The sequence below is a fragment of the Cebidichthys violaceus genome, unplaced genomic scaffold (assembly GCF_023349555.1).
Source record: "Cebidichthys violaceus isolate CVI_PGR_0920_01 unplaced genomic scaffold, fCebVio1.0.p SCAF_8, whole genome shotgun sequence".
NCBI classification, from domain to species: Eukaryota; Metazoa; Chordata; class Actinopteri; order Perciformes; family Stichaeidae; genus Cebidichthys; species Cebidichthys violaceus.
The window spans coordinates 15,068,808-15,087,872 of NW_027176964.1; the positions used below are offsets into that span (position 1 = coordinate 15,068,808).

At 41.8% G+C, this 19,065-nt stretch overlaps 1 protein-coding gene across 3 annotated transcripts in view; it reads right to left on the reverse strand.

Annotated features, from left to right (window-relative positions):
* Positions 1–1,399: 1,399 nt before the first annotated feature.
* The window catches only part of LOC137892397 (low-density lipoprotein receptor-related protein 8-like), a 68,948-nt gene continuing 51,282 nt past the window's right edge, over positions 1,400–19,065 (reverse strand). The window contains exons 10-18 of one of the 3 annotated variants that reach the window (XM_068737473.1): positions 15,565–15,736; positions 14,281–14,508; positions 12,358–12,476; positions 11,751–11,890; positions 8,902–9,043; positions 8,126–8,278; positions 6,932–7,201; positions 5,928–5,996; positions 1,400–4,081 (exon numbers count right to left, since the gene is read on the reverse strand). In XM_068737473.1, the coding sequence (XP_068593574.1) occupies positions 3,741–4,081; positions 5,928–5,996; positions 6,932–7,201; positions 8,126–8,278; positions 8,902–9,043; positions 11,751–11,890; positions 12,358–12,476; positions 14,281–14,508; positions 15,565–15,736 (1,634 nt within the window). In that variant the 3' untranslated portion in view covers positions 1,400–3,740. Of the gene's footprint in view, positions 4,082–5,927; positions 5,997–6,931; positions 7,205–8,125; positions 8,279–8,901; positions 9,044–11,750; positions 11,891–12,357; positions 12,477–14,280; positions 14,509–15,564; positions 15,737–19,065 lie in introns of all 3 variants that reach the window. The other 2 variants (XM_068737474.1, XM_068737472.1) reach the window with 2 other exon arrangements.

A 19,065-nucleotide genomic window follows, 5' to 3' on the forward strand; every position in this document is an offset into this window, starting at 1 on the left:
GTATTGGTCTGAACAGATTATCAGTGTTCAGAGATGAAATATGATTAAAGCATTTGGACAATATGTTTTCATGTTTAGACCACGTGTCTATTCCACTGATGTATCAGTGTAAATATGACACACACACACACACACACCCCCCCCATCCCAAACAGGCTTTCATGCCACAGTGAACAACGGTGTTCATCTTTGTCTTTGTGGTTATACTGCTGCAGGAACCACGGGAAAATACAAAATAGGTATTACACCATCTCCTAATGGGAGTGGTTCAACAAGGAAGAGTTCGTAGGCATTTCCCCCTGCTTCAGTTTAATAATGATAATGGACTGGATTTATCTACAACGGGTTTTCTGCATGCTGATGAATCACTTTGTAAGTGGATGAATGTGAAAAGCAGCTCAGGCAGAATGGACTCTGAAACATACTGTGGGAGTAGCTTCTTATCGGTTTTAAACACGAAAAAGCAAAACCTGAAATCATAAGCAATAAAAACAGACCGTGCACATTTCCATACATTTTAAAGCTTTGCTGCTCTGCTCCAGTCTTCTGGCCAGTTATCAAACTTAATCAGATACTGCTGTGAAGAAGAAGAAAAAATAGAATCATTCAGCTATGGCTCTACTTGTAATATATGTTAGCAAGTCACACAACAAGCTGAAAATCACACACATTTGACACACAACAAGGATGGTTGATGTAGCTTAAGTGCTGGCAAACAATTGCCACGTAGAAATATTAGCATTCATTTAGGGTGACCAACTGTAACTCCAATATTCACACACGCTTAGCTTTGTTTTTCGGTCCTGATAAAATCCTGAGGGAATTACCCGGCTCGTTAGCTTCTCATCTATGTTCACTAGATAGAGGCTAGCTTTGTCTGTCGGCCATTTGGTGCTGAGCAGGATGCTTACATCTTGTTTATCAGAGCTTCTTTGCTAAACGGGTAAAGAAATCTAAAAACAGGATGCGGTGAACACTGAACCAAACATTCAGTTTGTGGATCCTTGGAAACCAAAACCAGCTTTAAAAACTCCATAGAGCTGAAGGGAACTGCATAGTTGAGGAATGATTCTCTCAGGGTGTCACTATGAGCAACACCGTTCACGTTACACACTCATTTGACCCATTGTCAATATAAAGACTAGAATTTTAGAATCAGTTTAAATCCATGTCTGTCCAAGGTGTCATCACTCCAGCAAATCCTGGAGTCGAGGTGGACGTTTGTGCCAAATTCGAAGAAATGCTCTCCAGGTGTTCCTGAGACAAGAATGGTAAAGACGGACGGACAGACGGACGACACGAAAAACACAACGCCTCCAGACACGGCTGTTGCCGGCGCAGGTCCGTGATATGTATGCGTGACAGCTGATATTTTGTGGAAGAAAATGAAACGGCACACGTTAAGGAAATTTTCAGTCAGATTTTATATATCAATATATAGAGATATTCCAAAGTAATCCATTACAGAAAATCAAAAAGTGGAACCAGTTTGGTCTTCATACAGTTCATCCTTGCATGTACAGTAGTTGGCTGATCCCTGTCCTTTTCATGAAAAAAATACTACAGGAGAATGACAAAGTAAACAAAAAGGCACAAATAAACAAAAAAAAAATCAAAAAAAAAATCACTCTTCTCATTAACACCAAGGTTGAAAAGGATGTGGGACGTTTTTGGGGGAGGGGACACCATGTTGTACGTGTGCTGACAAAGGAAAAAAAGGGGGGTTGCACACAAAAGAATGCTAAATGGTGCACAGCAAGAAACGACACAAACCACTTTGGTGGAGAATTCAGATTTCTTACAATCAGGGAATGCAGTGTTCTGTTTTTATACAAATAAATTAATATACATGTCAACACTTTATCTAAAATCTTATGTACATCTTCTCTTTTACATAGTTGTATAATACATTATCAAAAACCTTATGAAAACATATTTACAAATCAATGAATCAAAAAGCACCCTCAAAGCTCCTCCACTGCCACACACACACACACACACCCACACACACACACACACACACACACACACACACACACACACACCTGTGTACCCACGCACCTTCACACAGTTTTGTTCCATGCAATACACAATGCAGAAGGCATTCTAAGAGGGTTGTGCAACAAAGAGCATACAAAACGGTTCAAATATGGCTGTGGGATGAAATTAGCACTCACATGCATAATAGTGAACACACACACAAGCGCGCGCACACACGCACACGCACACACACACACAGACTTTTAAGGTTTATGAATGGAGTAACAGTGTCTAAACCAGCATGAAGCATGTTCACTGACAATTTGGTCTCAACCTCATTCCATCAGAGTCAGGTTTTAGTTTTCCGTGGTTACATTACTTGACGGGTCTTTTTCATCATGCAGCCACCAGCTGGGCCCTCCCACACGGCTCTATGCAAAACTGTCTGCTCAGATATCGGCCATCTCAGGAGGAGGAGGGGAGCGGAGCGGGTGCTGCAATCCAGCTTGCTTTTGTGAACGTGTGCGTGTCTCTGCCCGGAACAATGAATGGCTGCATTGTCAGCTGGTGAGCAATTATGCATGCTGTTTGTGTTTTCGTAGGGCAAGTGCACATTGCATCCGTCCTCTGGAGAACAGCGTGAATTTGCTATCGCTGCACCCTGTGCGTACTTGTGTGCGCATTTGTCACAGTCAAAAGCGGGTGATCAAACACAATTTTATAACACTCAAGGATTTTTGTAAACCACGTAACACTGCAGCCTGACTGAAAGCTGGAGGTCTATTGCTTTTCTCAAACCATTGAACATCTAAACAAGTCATGATAAGAAAGAACTCGTAAAGCGCGTAAAATCCACTTCCCTCTAACCTCACATCCTCTCTTCTCACACAGTAGGTACATTCTCATACCATGTCTCTATTTTCTTATTTTCAATCCACAATCCTGCTGCACTATCCCAAAACTTTGAGGTGTTGGAGGCCAAATCAAAATATTTCCCCTCAAAGCGACTGCACTCCTAAACGCAAGAGAGCTCACCCTTACAGGCTCTGAATCAGAGAGAAAGCAAATCATGTGGTTATCGAGCCTTCTTTGAAATCAGTCAGAATGAAAAAAAAAAATTCTTACAAAAAGAAAACCTTTTGAGGAAAACTACAAACGACAGCTCCAGTAATGACATTTATGACATTTGTGATTGATTCGAACATGAATCTGTACAGATTGTCCCACCAACGCAGTTGCTTATCCCAGTTTCAGAGCTCCTCCTTCCTAAACAGTGTTCCCAGAGCTACACGGCCAACCGGGAATAACACAAAGCCCAAATGAATACGTCGAGGATGAAACAGAACCTCTCACCATGCCCCGTCACAAAATATAAGACACACAGCACACACCTCACTCGGTTTTCAATGCAAAAGACTCCAAAAGAGGAACCAGTCCGTTTCCATCTTCCAAGTTCAGGTCAATGTTGGGAACACATTACAACACTTTAATAATTCTGTATTTAATTCTCAGCATTTACTGAAGGAAGTAGATCTAGCTCCAGCACAGATAAGGTATGAAATTATTCTTTCAGAATCATGTTAGTCTTAATAAATCTGCTGTTTTTCAAATGGAAATTGGCACAGAATATGGCTGCATGTAACACTTGATGATATGTTGTTCGTACTTTCTGCAAACTCAGTCCAAGTCACCCCTGACCTCACTGTGTGTGTGCGCGTGTGCCTAAGCGGCCATCTTCCCCCTGAATCCGCTCTCGTGGGTCACTTTGCCGTGGACAGCATGGGCTGCTCCGTGTACCAGTGAGTCCCCGGATCGGGCATGCTGCCCCCGAGTGGCAGGGCGATGAACTGCGGGCAGGTGCCACCTCCGGCTCCCACAACTCCCATGTTGACGCCCTGCGGGTACGGGTGATGGTGCGCGTGGTGACCCATGCCGTCCGTCCGCCCGATGTGGATCTCGTCCTCCTCGCCCTCGCCAGTGGTCTTGCGGTAGACGGGGTTGTCGAAGTTCATGCTCTTGGTGGAGTTGCGCCGCCAGTTGCGCCACACCAGGTAGACCCCGGCGCACACTAGGCCGAACACCACTGTGGCAACGATAGGAACTGCATGCGTTTAACACACAGCGGCAGGGACACGGGAAGGGGGAGCGTTAACGAGGCATTACGAGTCCATGGCGTGAAATGAGAGGCACAGAGAGGAGCAGACCAGGCATGCGGGGGACAGAGAGGGCAGGGGGGGGGGGGGGGGGCAGCGATAGAGAGGTTGTTTGTGTGGGTGGCTCGGCTAAACATCGGGTCAAAGTCGGGTCATACGCCAACCAACACATTTTTAACACAGAGTCTGAATCAGCTGTGTGAAGCCTCATTAGAGGCCTGGCTTTGGCGTAAATTAGTTTTAGACTATCCTTGGGGAGTGCACATTTTAACTATCACATTACATCGCAATCTATTGGCAACTCAGCAAATGTGTCCTTGAATAAGCAATGTGATTTAATCATGCTTTATTAAATTCACCAATAAAGCACCATTAAAGCTGTCATTGTGTCTCTTTTTTTCCTCCCGTACTGTCTGTTCACCATATTAAGTTTATAATGAGAGCAGGCCGTCTGAACTAATTGACTGGTTCATTATGTTTCACTTCTGCTGTTACATTGGCTTTGCTAGGCCAGATGTACAGAAGTAATATTTCACACATATACAGCATATACATTTTTTTGCATACAGCCTTTATGTATATTTTTGTAATATGTGGTGTCAAAGTAAGAGCAGCTTTACCCAAGACAAAATATTTCCGGGGAAATTTTTTTTTATCAAATCTTCATCTTAAAAGGGCAGCTCGGGACACATTTCTTTGGAAAAAGAATGTAGCTGTTGAATTTTTCAGTATCCTTTAAGCACCACAAACAAATTGACGGTGATTGTTCAATGCCCGTCTCTTCTATCAGAGTCTACACTGCAGCAACCCCATCCAGCTTTACCTGAGATAACGCTACGTTTGCCAAACACAGCGGGTTCTCGTCCTACAGTATTTCTCTTGAAACGTTTAAAGTAAAAAACACAAATATGTGAGCTAAAAAGCCAAACGCAGTTATGTCAGAACAAATAACAGCCTGATCTTACAGTACTTATAACACTTAGCTGTAAACTGCAATAATGTCTTTTACATGCATCACCAGCTGGTAAAGATTTTTCCTGTGACACAAACCTTTAGCCACAGTCTCTTGGCATGATGTCATCTATGTAACCATTACGTATATTTCATATGTAACGGTAGCCACAGACAGCGTTTTTTTTAACCGATGCATGGATCTACAGCTGATAAAAGGTGTGAGCTTCATATGAAAACCCTGTTTTTGTCAACCTCTGAAACTAAGAACTCATTGTTTTAAAAATGACTAAGAATTTTGAGTGGTAAATCTTCCACTGTTATCGCTGTACACTGCTTAAGTGCCATGTGAAAACAGGTATCTGAGAGTTGTTTAGCAGGTCAGTTCTATGCAGGTCCACCGAATTGGTTTTCAAAATGTGGAAACATAAAAACAAAAATATCTGGATACCACTATTGTAAGAGATATTAATAATATTTTTGCAATTGACGTGCACAGACCCTTTGTGTGCTCTCTTGCTGCACTATAGTACGCTAACCACACAAAGCGAAAAAGGCCAACTGACAAATCTGGCTGTAGCAGAACCCAACACAACAACACAGCGTGAAGTGAATAATGCAGCGTGGCAGCAATGTCAGACGCACAAAAAAAAATGACTCCTGAGAAACCTCAGCGAGGAAGACCTGTGGGCCAGGCTTCTCTCATCCTGCCACGGCAGGGTCAGTGTGAATGGACTACAAACAGAGTGGCCACAGGCAGCAAGTAGACAGCAGCTTTTATGCAGCCTTGCAGGCCTTAATGTGGACCGACGCGCACAGACAAGAAGGCTTCCGGTGACTTACCGATGGGGATGACCACTCCCAAAACAGCCACTGTCAGGTTCTCGCCCAGGAGGAAATTCTCGCTCCCAGCTGAAAGAGAGAGAGAGAGAGAGAGAGAGAGAGAGAGAGAGAGAGAGAGAGAGAGAGATTGGACGAGAAACAGGAGTTAGAGCGAGGGTCAAAAAAAGACAGCAGAATGCGAGCGAGAAAGTGTACGGGATAAAAATAAAAAAAAATATGTGAGAAACAGAGTGAGAGATAAGCAGGAGAGGCAGAATGGGAGAGCAGGTGGAGGAGGAGGGAGATAAAACAGAGCGGCTGATCATGCATGCGTGGCTGTGAGAGACAGAGAGCGAAAAAGAGGCTGGAATAAAAAATGGGAAATGATGAGTTTCTTGGCATTTGCTGGAGTGTGAACTTGACACTAACCCTGACCTCCAACACTTCATGCAGCCAGGCACCATGAGGCTCCAATGTCACCTCACACTCATTTGAATACCACATGCTTACTAAAACACTTATTAAGTGCATGCATGTCCTGGCAGGCATACAAATACCCTGCAGGCCACACAGAGCACAATTTATTGAGGGAAAGGAGACATTTTCGAGACAACCATCGATCAGTCCTATTAAAAGGCAGTCGCGCGTGGTTGTTGGGGCTAGTAGATACCTTACTTTAATGTCGTCATTACATTGAGGGTGAGGTTGTTAGCTACATTATGAGTGCGAGGAGGACTGTAGAATGTGGCGCTTAGCAGGAGATGAGGACGCTCAGGTGAAAGTGCCCCTTCATCAGTGAATTGGGCCCCATCTCTGGGCCACTCTTTCAAAATCACACAGAGATAACATGAAAAATAAAAATCCCATAGTGCTGGATTTCTCGGAGTGAATGTAAGAATGTGACATCAAGGAGTGAATGCTTACATATCTGCTTATGAGTCTCTAAATGAGACTTATTCACTGTATTAATAGTTTTTTTCCTGTGTCTCCATACTAACATTATTTTGAATTCACAGCCCACTCACAGTGTTGAGAGACGCTGCTGTCCCTTGCAGGTGTGGTGGAGATGACCATAGCGGTGGCGGTGGAGTGCGAGCCCAGCACCTTTGACTCTTGTGACGACAAAGGCTTCAGAGTGGAGAGGGGCGTGAGGGGCTCGGGGGCCCCAGAGGGAGCTGTGGTCAAGTGAGGGGTGGCGTCCGCCTGCGATACTCCCCCTGAGGGCGGCGGGAAGTCTTCCGCCAGAGTCGCTCTAGTGCCAGGTGAGGACGTCGGTGTCATGTCGTCTCTTGGTGCTGCTGCAGAGAAACGAAGAGCACCATAGAAACCTTTCGCTCGAGAAACTGAATTATTGTTATAAGATTTATAACAAACAATCTAAACATAAATGAGCTGACCAAAAAAAAAATCAAAAATCACAGCTCATTAGACTTAGTACTTGTCCATAAAGAGGATTTCACAAACATTCTTGTTTATGATTCAGGCAAATACAACTGATCTTGCGATATACAACATATGTAGTATTTGTTCCAGAGATGTAGTGTTAGATTGCATTTCATTGCATAGTGGTCCATGTTATTGTATCCACTGCCTGCATGTGTTGCTTAGCAACTATCTTTTTTATTTACAGGTTCAATAAATATGTTGCTTGAAGGGAGAATATCTAATCTTTTTTATTTATTTATTTATTTATTACTACCTACTACAAATAAAATATGATTTGATCTTATTTTCTACCGTATTAGCTCTGTGATGAAATGTATTAAGCAAGTTATTAAATGTCATATCCAATAAACAACACGTTTCAGGCAGTACAGGGCTCACGTCAATACAAAAACAGTTATTTTCATTCAGAAAATCATTATTAATTTTCTGTCTTGTGTTATTGTTTGCTTTGTTCTGGCTACAAAAAGCTTCCTTAGGTCCCTTGAAAGGTGCTTTAAAATGCAACTTATTATGTATCTATTAATGTATCTATTCTTCAATTAGTATTATTTAATTATTATAATTTTTTTATATTTCTTTCCTACAAAGAGAACATTTGTCAGCATTGATCCAGGAGACAAGCGCCTAAAATCCCTGATGTTTTCCCTCTGATGACATTCGTCACACAAAAAAAGAGCTTACTTAAGTCAAGCAGAGTCTGATTATCTACACAGTAAGCATGCGGCGCTCCGCCTAATATTGATCGCTTAATGCTCTCACATAAACACGCTCACCTGGCACACAGGCCCTCATATCAGGCCCCAGGTCCTGCCCGTCGGGGCAGGCGCAGGTGTATTTGGGCGAATGCTCGGTAATCTGTGGAGCCTTGAGACACAAGTACTCACACCCTCCATTCGCCACACTGCCCAGATTACAGCTGTCTGGGCCTGGAGACGGCGACAGAGACAAAGAGAGAGAGAGAGACATGGAGAATTGCACAGTTGTGGTTATAGAAATAAGATTATCACTTATTCAACATGGGGAGATAGCAGAGAGTCAGAGAGAGACAGAAGAAGTCGATGCACTTTATTGTTCCCCACCGTGAACACTGTTGAATTCCCTTATAAGAAAGTGTGTGCGTGAACAAAAGCTGAAAGAATACAAATCTGGCATCAGACAGAAACTTGCTGTAAATATTAACAGGACCCTGAGCTCTGTGCCAGGTACAACACCATTGTGTTCATGGCATCGTGTTAAGATAAAATCAGGTATGTATGAAGATCGAATTGGAAAGACACAGCCTCCACATTCATGATTAAAAACCTCTGTTCAGTTCCACTCAAATCTGGATTGTCATGTTAAGAGGAAAGCGGGCCGGGGCCAGGGTTTAGACAGATGTGTGAATGCACTGCTGCTCCCAATGCTTTGATCACTCCACCACAGTCACAAGCCTCACCATCATTTATTCATGTGCCTGGGTCGACATGGATCCACTGAGGAAACGTGGTCGCAGACATGCGACACGCAGACACGCAGGCAAGACCCCCTCACTCATACTGTGTGAACACACCTTGCGGCTGGCGGAGCTGGTGAAAGACCGCGATGTCATGGGGGTCGTTGAGGTTTTCTGCCAGCGCGTGGATGTCTTGACCGGTCAGCCTGTTGGCCATGAACACCGCCGATCTGTCTCTGTCCGTCCAGTAGATACGATCCTGAAACACAGAGAGAAGCATTGTCTCAATATGAGCAATACTCGGAACAAGTCAGTCGGGGGTTGTGTTGGGTTTTAAACCCAACAGCACATACTGGCAAGTTAGTGATTCCAGCAGTGTGGGTGGCGACCTCAAAAGTCAGAGCCATTCAACTACGAATCATATCTAATCTCTACAATCCAAAATAAAAATAATGGGCCACTTTACGGCTTTTGGGAAACGATCAAAGTCAAAATTTGTATGTCACTTTTTCAATAATATCTATTTAACTATTGATGTTGATGTGGGTATTAATTCTGTTAATTCTGGGTTTGGTTTCAATACTAAAAATATGAAAAGTACTGAATATTGCAACCTTTTATATTTTTACATTTTTAACACAATAGAACAGTTACTATGTACTTGAATTGTACTATCTTAACTATAATAACCTCTATGATTACACAACTACTCTAGCACCATCATCTGGTCCACATTTCAATTTGTTTGTGACCAAATTCATGTAAACCTAAGTTTGTTAACACACTAACCCAAAATGGTGAACATAGTAAACATTATACCATGTTATTAGCAGATTGTTAGCATTATTATTGTGAGCATGTTAGCATGCTGACGGTAGCAACTAGCTACCATCACATCAGAAGCATGCTGTGGGAGAATACGCAGCGCTAACAGCTCTGAATGCTAAATCTAATTTATTTGTGGAAAAATAATAAAAAGAAAATTAGGACACGTGAAATATGCACTGATAAATACTTGCTGGCACACGGAGTCTAATTCATTTTATTTTGCCGAAGAGAGTGTTAATGTGGCCTTTGCTGCAAATAATATGAGGGGATGAATCCATCAAGGAAATGCAAATGCCAAGGTTTAATGGTAACTATAAGACATGCTATTTAATTCAATTGGAGTGCAAGAGTAAACAGCAGGCAATAAACAGAGTTACACCTTATTGTGGAGGGAGATTCAACCTATCCACTGGCATTATTGTTATAGGTTCCAAGTGTCTGGCACATCCTTTGTGGTTCGTTAGAGCATTAGGTCTTAAATGATTAAAACGCATCCTATTTAGATCAAAAGAGAGTAGCTCAAAGGCTAATTTTAACTATGCTTGTTGTTTATTTATTGATTTGTTTGCTTTTTTTTTTTCCCCAGTTCACTCATTCAACAGTTTAAGAAGACTGACATTTGTTCGCGGTTGCCTTAGAAACTACAGGCTAATCTCTAGCGAGACAATAAGTCTTGCCACACACGAGTGTGTGTGTGTGTGTGTGTGTGTGTGTGTGTGTGTGTGTGTGTGTGTGTGTGTGTGTGTGTGTGTGTGTGTGTGTGTGTGTGTGTGTGAGTCAGTCACTGAGTCAGAAAGACATGGTAATGTGATGTACAATACAACAAGCTCCAGTCAATAAAATGGGGGCTGGTGAATGTTCAACATCCTGAACAAGAAGGTCACCTTGTTGTCGCAACAGGGCAGAGGAGCCCCGGATCGATGAGGTATTCCACCAGAGGGAACGTATCATCATTTCTGTGAGTTACTCTACAGCGCTGCCTAAAAGGGTGGACTAACAGCAGAGTACAGTAAGGAAAACCATAAAGGTTATGCAGTGGACAGATTGCTATTTTCATTTTAAAAAAGGTTAAAACAGTGACAGTTTGTATTCTTAACAGCAATTCTTTGGAACAAGATAACGATTTCTTTTCTTTTTTTCTTGAGTAGTACCAGTTTCTGTACTTCATATTTCTACTTTATTACATTTCAGAGGGACATATTGTACTTTTCACTCACTTGATTTGATCGTCATAGTTCCTGGTTACTTTGCAGTTTACAAGATTTTACATTACATTTAGATACATTTATTTTATATAATAAAGTTGTATAATATACAGTGTGACAATACAACGCGGAACAGGAGTCTTTTGCTAAATTTGACTTTTGATACTTTTAAATACATTTTGCCAATAATACCTATGTACTTTTACTTCATTTTTAAATGCACAACCTCTACTTTTTCCACTGGAGTATTTTTACATGGTGGTATTGTAATAGTTCCATCTCTGCTTTTGAGGTCAGGTCTGCAGCGTTGAGGCTTCTTTACTCTGTTGCTACTGTAAAAGGAGGGACATTTGAATCTAGTGTTGGTGTCACCGATTCAATTCACCCCAAATTGGTATTTTTCAACAAATCCATGCTTGTAAATCTGGTCTGCTGCTAGTTCCCCTTCCAGAGTCCCACGGGGGAATAGGCCACTTGGGTGATGTCATTAGCAGCCATTTGAAACTGGCTGGGACTTTGCACACACACACACACACACACACACACACACACACACACACACACACACACACACACACACACACACACACACACACACACACACAGGGAAGCTGGCTTATGACCAAAAGCATGAGTGTGTGGGTTGCTTTAGGCTGCTCTATAGCTGTCTTCTGTTTAGTATTCTCAGCCAGTCAATCCCACAAGGGAAAACAGACACACACACACACACACACACACACACACACACACACACACACACACACACACACACACACAGTAAATTGAATTTAACAGTCATTACATTCAGACTCCCAGTCACACTGCAGGCCCCTGCGAGGCTAATGAGAGAGATGTAGATATGATGGGATGTGGGAGACTGGATGATACCACAGACAACGGCAAAAACCATTACGAATCCGTTTGCACACAAACCTCAAAGACAGCCAGAGCGTAGGGGTGTCCCAGGCTCTCTGCGGACGACACGTGTGTCCTGCGGTGAGCTCCGTTCAGGTCCACGCTGGCTACAAGGTGCAGCTTTGAATCGACCCAGTACAGACGCTTGTTGGCTACATCTGAGAAACACACACACACACACACACACACACACACACACACACAAAAAGGACTTTTTCCAAGCTGAATACAAATTGATTGTCTTCACGGTAAGCACTCTTGCACTCTGACGGACAAATCCCTTTAGATGATATTGATTACGTTTTAAAATGTCAGATGCTCACGATTACACCGCCGCAAGTTTCACTGTGATGATCTAGAACTTCTAAAACACTTCAAATGTCATTCAAAGCAACTGTGATAACTGTATTAATCTTTTTCTTGCCATTATCATTGAGCATTTACCCTTATAATTGGAATTATTTTTGACCTTTAACTACAATGAGTTGAGTGAGTGCATTAGCTCTTTTTAAGGACTCTTTGCTTCAGGCACATTCAGAAACACACAGCAATAGGTGTACAATATAGCACTGTGTAATATATAACATAAGGACGGGAGTTGAAAAAACAGCTGTTCTCCTCTCACCTAGAGTGATGCCATTGGGCCATTCAATGTTATCAGCCACCAGCACCTGTCGGTCCACTCCATTCATCCCGGCCTTCTCGATCTTGGCTCGCGTGCCCCAGTCGGACCAGTACATAAAGCTGGGTCGAACAAAAGGCAGCACACTTATTGTGTTATTACAGAGTCTTTATGTTGTGCTGCTGCACTCAGTAAGATATGTGGAAGTAAACAATTTTATACTGCACAAGTATAATTCATTCTTATCTTACAATAGCTTCCCCCTTTTCACATTTTTTGGAGATTCTCAGCATTTATAGTGCAATTATTTGTCTGCTGATGGTGTGCTAACAGCCCCTGTTGTGCGGGTTTGCACTGAGACACTTTTCCATCAATTAGTTTGCCAAGAATAAAGAATAAAGAATAATAAAGAAATGGCTTACTGACGTCAGGGGGAAGAATTACTAACTTGCTTTAGATAATAACGAGTCATATAGCATTCTGCCCTATTTATTTTAAATATTTACTGCACCAACATTTTTGCACTGGCAAGATGAGGATGACAGTGCAAGAAATTGCCATGCAATACACGGCCTATTGCAGAACAATCCTATGTAAGACTGCAAAAAAATAGGGCAATGCCATTTTTTTTTTCAATTGGCAGCTGAAAACATGATTTTTTGATACAGACTGAATGCTATAGCAGTGGCAATACAAGTCTCTGATTTGATGTCTGGGAATAGCACCTGTGAAATGTGTGGAGCTGGGGTTTTGAAGGGGACACATGAATGGAGAAATGTTGGTTAATAGCAGCTGGTATATTACAAAAAACAGATTAGTTACAGAAACACAAATAAATGCAACAGACCAAAAGATCCGGGTAAAGAGCGCTCTATGGGAGCTGTCCGTTCAGCAACATGAAATCACAACGCAAGACAAAAGAGCAGCAAAGCAGCAACAGAATCATCTTTTGTACAAACTTGAATCTGGAACTTTTTGGTTTCCGGGTGTGTTTCGAGACACATTTTAAAACAGCCCATCCTTGTCATAATTAGAAGCAATGTATTCAATGCAACTCTGCAGCTGTGCTAATGCACATTATCAGTGTTAGTGAAAACTGCAGCCATAGCATTGATTTGTGGTAGGTCTAATGTGTTTAAACGCTGTTATTGTACGAGTTCTGTATAGTTTGAACGGTTATTGGGCAATATCAGTCGGCGATCACGGCAGCAAAATACAGTGATTTACAGATTACGTCGTTTTTATGTTTATTACTGACATTAAGTGAGTTTTCCCGCAAAGACAAAACTTTTATTTGCTGTCAAGAGTAAGAAATCTGTGTGCTGGATTCCTGTTGGGCAGTCATGATTGGTTCTTTAATGTGCAGAAATTCTCACTGCGTGCCTCAGTTGAGGTTATGTGCCTGTTTATTTGAGTTTATTTTTGTGACTGTTTGTTTTCATCTGGGTTTGGATCACCAGAAAACAAAAGATGCAGAAGCACACGCAGGCACAAATTCATAAAGCTTCCCAGATTAGGGACGCTCATCTGGGACAGAATTTCTACAAAACTATTGAGTCAGGATGCTAAATGGGTCACATGCTTGTTATTCTGGATTTCCCACGTACAGCAACAAGCGTTCTCTTATATTTACCATTAGATATGATCTCAGAAGAGGATTATGTTTATTAATTTCCTGGGTCCTGGGCTGAACTCACCTAAAAAAAAAATCTTTATCTAGGGTCATTGAAAATGATTTTTGATAAAAAAAAAAAAAAGAGACCAGTTTAGTGTCTACCAGCATATTCAAAGAGATATACGGGTGGGTCACCAATATAAAGCAGTTTGACAATTTTATGCCGACATACTGTATATTTTGATGTAAATGAATAGCATACAGTTTAGTAATTAGCAGACATTATAAATGAATCGTCTCCTCCTCCTTACCCTTGATGGGGATCCAGCGCTATGGCCCGGGGTTCACTCAGGTCGGTGTTGATGAGGACGCGTCTCTTGGTGGCGTCCACTGAGGCCACAGAGATGGATTTGTCTCCGGAGTCGGCCCAGTACAGGTTGTGTTGGAGCCAGTCCAGAGCCAGACCCACGGGGGTCTGCAGGAGAGAATCCAGCAGCGGCACCTGCTGGGAGGGGTCACTGGCCTCATGGATGAAGGCACTGCGGGGGGGGGGGGGGGGGGTAAAGACAGAGGGGGACGCAGCGAGTATTTTGAGGGGAGGAGAATATGTGATTCATAGTCTACAGAAAACCAGCCATTATCACAGAATGGCTGTGTGGTGGAGGGATGCTGACTGCCTGACTCTTTATACACCATCGTTGTTATTACATGGCACCCTATCAGAAAAAAGATTCATCCTTATAAAATATTGTTTTCTCTTTTTGTGATTTCATTACAATCCAAAGCATTTAACTTTTAATTTTTAAGCAGTTTGACTGTAACTGTAACTCTAGAAACGCAACTGCAATCACAGCAGTGAAAGTCAATCTAGCAATAACTGTTAACTAATAACGGTTTAGTACAAAGTACTTTTGGAATATGATTTCTATGAATGGTAAGTGGATATATAGTATGAGAACATACAGGACAGTGAATACCCTACAGATTGTGCATCATCCCGTCTGATGTGGATACTAACTGGAGTGGAGAACGGGACTGCTATGCGAGCTGTAGCCTTGGGCAATGCGCTGAGCAGGTTCATCCGGGGGTTGGCATCCTTCTTAGGTGCGCCACTTATCAGAATAGACAAGGCCTAACTCGTGGGTTGCCCTGCCCGCTAATGATTTGGCCCCGGCAGAGGTGTGAGGTGAGGGCCAGGCAGCTGTGCTCTCCGAACAGGGATTTCAATTTTAGTTCCCCCAGAGAGCTTTTCTCTTAACATCCATTTCATGAAGAGAACACGGTGCTCCAATTAGAATACACTCTGGGGAGAAATCGTAGTCGGGATAACAATGGGTGAAATGAATCTACAACTGTAGCAGGCCTGAACCATTGTCTCAGTTGATTACAAGTAGATGCTCAGTAAATCAAATACAGGCAAATTAAATAACGCCAGGGTGCAACAATATATGGTTTTGCACTTCCAGTGTCGGTAAGGTCACATTTACATTATTTTGTCTAAAATCTGAAGTTGTCAAAAATGTCAAAGAGGTTTGGTTTTCAAATCCAAGAGTTTCTGATCGATGAAAATTCAGGTTTCGTCGATAAACGTTTACCTGTAGATTTTCCGGTGAAAGCGGTCGCACCAGAAGACGCGGTTGTTGGCCACATCCAGGTCCAGAGCCACAGCGTTCTTCTGGGTGGACACCACCTGGCTGTAGTCCCTCTTCACCAGGTCGATGCGTCGGATCTCATGCCGGTTGGTGAACAGCAGGTAAGGGCTCTTTCCTGCACACAAAGTACAACAATATGTATTGCCCTTGAAAAAGTGTGAACTTTTGCGGCCTAAGTATGGGAGAGTTTATCCAGCTGGAATTTACAATCAGTCCCAGTAAAAAGTCATTTAGATGCAGGTTTAATACATCAGTAAGAGGAATACATTATTGGTTATTACATAGTTGGGATGTACTTCAATAATGGCCAGTCAAATAAGCTTTGACAATTTGGTAAAGGGCGGGAAGAAGGGTCGATGACACTATCTCTTATTAGAAAGGAGCTGCGCTCATCCTCTCTGCACAGCACCCCTCATGTGGTTCAAATATAGCAAGCAAGTAAAGTGTAATAAAGTAAACATAACCTTTAGCCAGTGGAATTAACTTCCAAAGGCATTCTGAGCAAACATGATCTGGATTTAGATTGGATTAGAAATGAGAAATAATGTCTGTACCTGCATGCGTGTCAATAATAAAAACCCAAAAGCGTACAACATTATTCTGCTGCAAAGGCAGGACAAAAAGGGAGAAGATGCCGATAAGCCTGAGAGATTGTAATTTTTTTTTCCCAGCACAGCATCAAAACCCTTGCCGGATAAGACGGTTGAACATGATGCTGCGTGTCAGTGGATGATGTAGACATTCCTCTACTGTAATAACACAGAGGCTTCGCCGCAGCGGCAAAAGCCATTGCAGCTTAATGTGATGCAGCGTCTTTGCAGCGTCCCGAGTCGATGCTCTTATTGTCATCTTTTAGCGCAGATAAATAACATAACACAAGGCCTGCGTGATACAGCTCAATATCCTCATCTAACAAGTGCAGGGACAGTAATCCTTCATTAAAAACTGCTGCATTGTTTCAGTATTGATCAGTGTGTCTGGATGCATCATTAAGTTGTACGGACCTTATTACCTTCTCCTTGCAAATATAGATTAGCGGTACCTTGGCATTCGGCACCTCTTTAAACAGCAAGCTGTCAACTTTCAGACAGGCAGTGGAACTAAATAGACATGAGTGAGCGTGCACACGCACACACTAAATGACTAGCAATGCAGGAATTCCCTCGGAGGGCCCGATAAACAACCTTGAACAAAGCTAAATCAGACTGGGTTTCTTACACTTTGCTTGGCCACCTGACAAAACAATACGCATCATGATGCGTTCCCTCATCTCACTCTTCAACTGCAATCAATTTAAACAGACAGAATCATGTCAATACCTGGGTGCCTAGGATTTCTATCGTTGATATTTCATTCTTTATGCTTTTTCATGCTGAATGTGTCAAAAAAACACATTCCTGGTAAATGTAAGATTTTGGATAAAGTTTTACAGATCTGTCGATTAAATCAACGTATCGATTAGTTGACAAAATCCTATGAGTGTAAGTTGACTTAGAATTTCTTTGGTCAAGGACAGGCCTTGTCTTTTTATGCCTGCACTGTGTCAATTATAGGGGCAACTATGGATTGCAGGTCTCCCCTGGTTGCAGAATCCATCTCAAATGCATCTCATGGGATCACTTGGGATTAGATTTTCTATTTCCCACTCCTATTTGATTTTATCAGTCGGGAAATTGTGACTACTGCTAGATACAAGACGTGTGCAGCCATGCTAGTGGCTCAGTGAGGCTGGATGTAGGCATAGTGGTGCTTTGAGCTAAATGCTAACATCCACATAGACATTGCTATTCTTAAACCTTTGGCGCTAGCATGGCTAAAAATACATATTTCATGTCAGCCTTAGAGCTATTAGCAATATGTACATACCAGATAAAGAAGTACACAAAAAAAAACACAAAATGAGACCGACAAAGCAGGATATGAAATCATGATACAATCCTCTGAGCAATAGACGTCACTTCAACAATACCTCAACGCTTTAGCTCTGATATAGACCAGGAATTATTGGCTATGTATAGCCAGGTTTTAGACAATATTTTGAAAACATTCCATATTCTTAAAAATGCATAAAACCTGTACATTTTAAACTGAAGCGCTGCACACATCTGCTTCACAGTATAACTGATTATTTTTTTTTTCATATACATCGATTCTGTTTACTCATATCCCAAAATCCAATGTTACGTCGAAACCAAAAATATATATATATTCAAAATGTAAGGACATCATTTGTAAAGACAAATGGAACAATTGCAGAATATGTTCAAATAAATTGAGAATTTATGCCGACATCAATTTATCAGAAGGAAATTATTGCAAAATATCCAGTAGAGGCTGCTGACCAAGACATGATGATTGTTTGCCTTTTTCCGCACCGACAGTGACTGTTCATTCGGCCAGAATCTATCCAAAAGGGTACGTCTATACATTTTATTGTACGTTAGCTTTCAATAAAATAAAATAGAAACATTACACATTACAATTGCTGTGAGAACATCTATTTGACTGGCCATTTCAAGTCGTCCGCAGCCAGAGCTGGAGAACTGTCAGTTCAAGTACCTTCCCCTCATACTTACAGTGTCACCCGTCGACCATCCATCACGTATACTATTCTTCACTATGATAACCATCACGCACCTGGCATCCTACATACCTCAGAAGGCCTTTTTTTTTTTGTCCATTTATTACTCCTGACCACGCACATCTGCCCTGCTGTCTTGATGTCATAAATACCACAGATGTTGTAAAATGACTATCCTGTCCACCAACAATTTCTCCCACACATCTTAAAAGAAAACAAGCTTATTAAGATTGACATCCACTCCAGACTAAATTATAACTTTACTTGTTATTGATAGTTGAAGCTTGGAAAAAGGGTGTATGCTCAATTCAATTTCTTTTTATAGTTATTCATTGGATTTTTTTGGCAGATGACCTACCAACAGTGTTTGTGTATTTTCATTTTCTAATAATTGCACATTATATTTAGAATTTTCATATCACTTCCTTCATTTATTCATCATTTAAATCATTATTTATATAATTTAATCTGTATACATTTTCAAATATAAGACATTATGAACTCTAATTATTAAAAGTCAACTAAATAAAGTTGAGTTGAGTTTGGTAGCTTTGTAATGCTACAGCAGAAGCACACATAGCTCAGCATTGAGCGTCTACATCACAGCGTGTCCTTGTCTCATTTTGGGTGCACTCACACCTATTTTTAGAGCTGTCCACTTGCGATAAGGTCACCCAGGATGCATTTTAATTAGCCCCAAATGTGAACAGGGGCCTTAAAACGCATTTATATTATCATGCCATCTTCAGCTTATTTCCTATAATTCGGGCAGGAACAAGTCAAGTGGGTAATAGATGCCACAGGGAAGGTTTTATCACTTTTTTTGCTGGCAACTACAGCCCACCTTGGTCTTGAAACATCTA